At 42.0% G+C, this 2,467-nt stretch overlaps 1 protein-coding gene across 2 annotated transcripts in view; it reads left to right on the forward strand.

The window, feature by feature from the left end:
• LOC308101358 (homeobox protein Nkx-2.5-like) overlaps window positions 1-2,102 on the forward strand; it is a 3,266-nt gene extending 1,164 nt beyond the window's left edge. Inside the window, exon 2 of one of the 2 annotated variants that reach the window (XM_080450782.1) lies at window positions 1,213-2,102. In XM_080450782.1, the coding sequence (XP_080306908.1) occupies window positions 1,213-1,871 (659 nt within the window). In that variant the 3' untranslated portion in view covers window positions 1,872-2,102. The remainder of the gene's footprint in view (window positions 1-1,212) is intronic. The other variant, XM_080450783.1, reaches the window with a different exon arrangement.
• The last annotated feature ends 365 nt before the right edge of the window (window positions 2,103-2,467 follow it).

Consider the following 2,467-nt stretch of genomic DNA (forward strand, 5'->3'; position numbering starts at 1 on the left):
TATATATATATATATATATATATATATATATATATATATATATATATATATATATATATATATATATATATATATATATATATATATATATATATATATATATATACATTTATATTAGGCGGCATAATATAATATATAGCTATAGAGCCTATATAAAAGTGGAGCAAATCAGTTGCACAAATAGGGAGCTGCAATTATAAAGTGATATAAATTGGGACTCGAGGCCTATATCTTCCCCTGCCAGGCAAAACGAGGCAATACACACCTTTCTAAATAAAGATCCATCAAATGATGGAAGTCTGAAGTCATTATGTCGAGGGCTTTTAGACGGATCTATTAAAGTATTGGCATGTCAAACAATTTCTAGTGCTTCAGCAGCGTTTCTTCATGCAGGACCTGTTATGATGTGTGGAACGTAAACCGACAATTAGTTTAAAGAGCCTTGTAAAATAAATGACACTGAAAAAGGAGGCGACATAAACATCATCAAACTCACACAGCCCTACAGACCGACATATTAGCCTATTCATTGCACCAAACAATTGCTTTGACGGATTCATATTGTTATGTCATTTTTTCCAACCCCAAATTTAAAATATAACAAACACAATTATCTGTGCAACCTCAATTTAGCTTAATCGCTCTAACCGAATCTGCCATCATTCATTCTCAGGAAAAGTGCTTGTATTTCATTTTATTTAACTTTTGTATAGGCCTATTCAATTTAGCATATTGTAGCCTATCCGCCTTCATTTTTAGGAAGATTACTTGTAGGCTTATATTTTATTCTTTATGAGTTCACGTCTTGGCCTGTGTTTATTGTTTATTTAGTGTTTTAGGTCGTTTTATTATTTTTAAATGTATTTTATGTTTTATGCATGTTTGTATTGTATTGGAGCTTCCGAGCGCATACGCTTTTCACATGTATGTACCTAAACCATTGGTTCTCAAAGTGGGGTCCGGGGACCCCCAGGGGTCCTTGGGGGGTGGGGTACCAGGGGGTCCCCAGCAAAATTAGTTAATATAGCGTCACATCATTTTAACCACTTTAACCATATTTTATACTTTGGCTATTCAAAAATAGCAGATCTACAAGCTCATATCACAAAATATTTTTGAGATTGGGGGTCCTTGACATGAAAAAGTTTGCGAACCACTGACCTAAACAAAACAGTGCATTCTTATAATCTCTTTTCCCCCCAACCCGCCCAGCAGAGAGCTGCAAGGAGCCAGGAGAAGAGGCAGGAGACAGCGGGCAAGGAGACTCGGAGCGGCCGGCGGCCCAGCAGAGGACCAGGACCCGAAGGAAACCCCGGGTTCTCTTCTCCCAGGCGCAGGTGTTCGAGCTGGAGCGACGCTTCAAGCAGCAGCGCTACCTGTCCGCTCCCGAGAGAGAACACCTGGCCACCACCCTAAAACTCACGTCCACGCAGGTGAAGATCTGGTTCCAGAACCGCCGGTACAAGTGCAAGCGCCAGCGGCAGGACAAGACCCTGGAGCTGGCGGCGGGACAGCAGCACCACCCGCCGCCGCCAAGGCGGGTCGCGGTGCCGGTGCTCGTCCGAGACGGCAAGCCGTGTCTGGGCGGCACGCAGAGCTACAACAACGCGTACGGATCGAGCCCCTACGGCTATAACGGATACCCGGGTGCCTACACGTACAACAGCCCTGCCTATAACACTAACTATAGCTGCACGTACACGAGCATCCCCACCCTGCAGCCCGCGACCACCGCCGGCAATGCCTTCATGAACATGAACTTGAGCAACATCAGTGGTCTTAGCGCGTCGCCCCACCATCAGGCACAGACGCACCAAGGGACGACCGTTACTCCGTGTCAAGGTTCACTGCAAGGGATCCGGGCCTGGTAGCTTTTTTCCTTTTGATCACACAACCGGAATTTACCAGGAGAATGTTATTGTTGTTTTTTTCCTCTTATTTTTTTGTTCCTTTTTTGTATTGAGCGCTTTGGGTCGAACTAAATGGTGTTATTTTGTCGAAACGTCTTGAGTTAAGACCAGTGTTGTTTATTAATTGGATATTGTAGGCCTATATGGGTTGCATTCCAATTCAGAACAAGTTCAGATCGGCAATATTTCAAATTAGCCTATAGAGAATTTATGTGCTATTGGTGAAAACATATATTATATGTTTTCACCAATAGCACATCAATTCTCGTCCGTATAGGCCTAGCGATTTGACTTTATAATTGGTCCACGACAAATAGCACAGGTTGTGGCATTTAATTGCAATGACCTATTAGTTTACCTGTTAGTTTTGGTCCAATGTTGTTGGTCTTTTGGCATCATAAGTTTTTGGCACTGATAGATGGTCATTAAGTATCGAATGTGCACAAGAGTGTTTTAAGGGATACTTTGCGTATAATGGTTCCATGTAAGTTCAAAGACGTTATTTTTTCATGTTTCTTTTAACATGCATATTATGGAGAGAGTTACTTGCTTTAAGT

The sequence above is a fragment of the Gymnoscopelus braueri genome (genome assembly GCF_963280865.1).
Source record: "Gymnoscopelus braueri genome assembly, chromosome: 2".
Lineage (NCBI taxonomy): Eukaryota > Metazoa > Chordata > Actinopteri > Myctophiformes > Myctophidae > Gymnoscopelus > Gymnoscopelus braueri.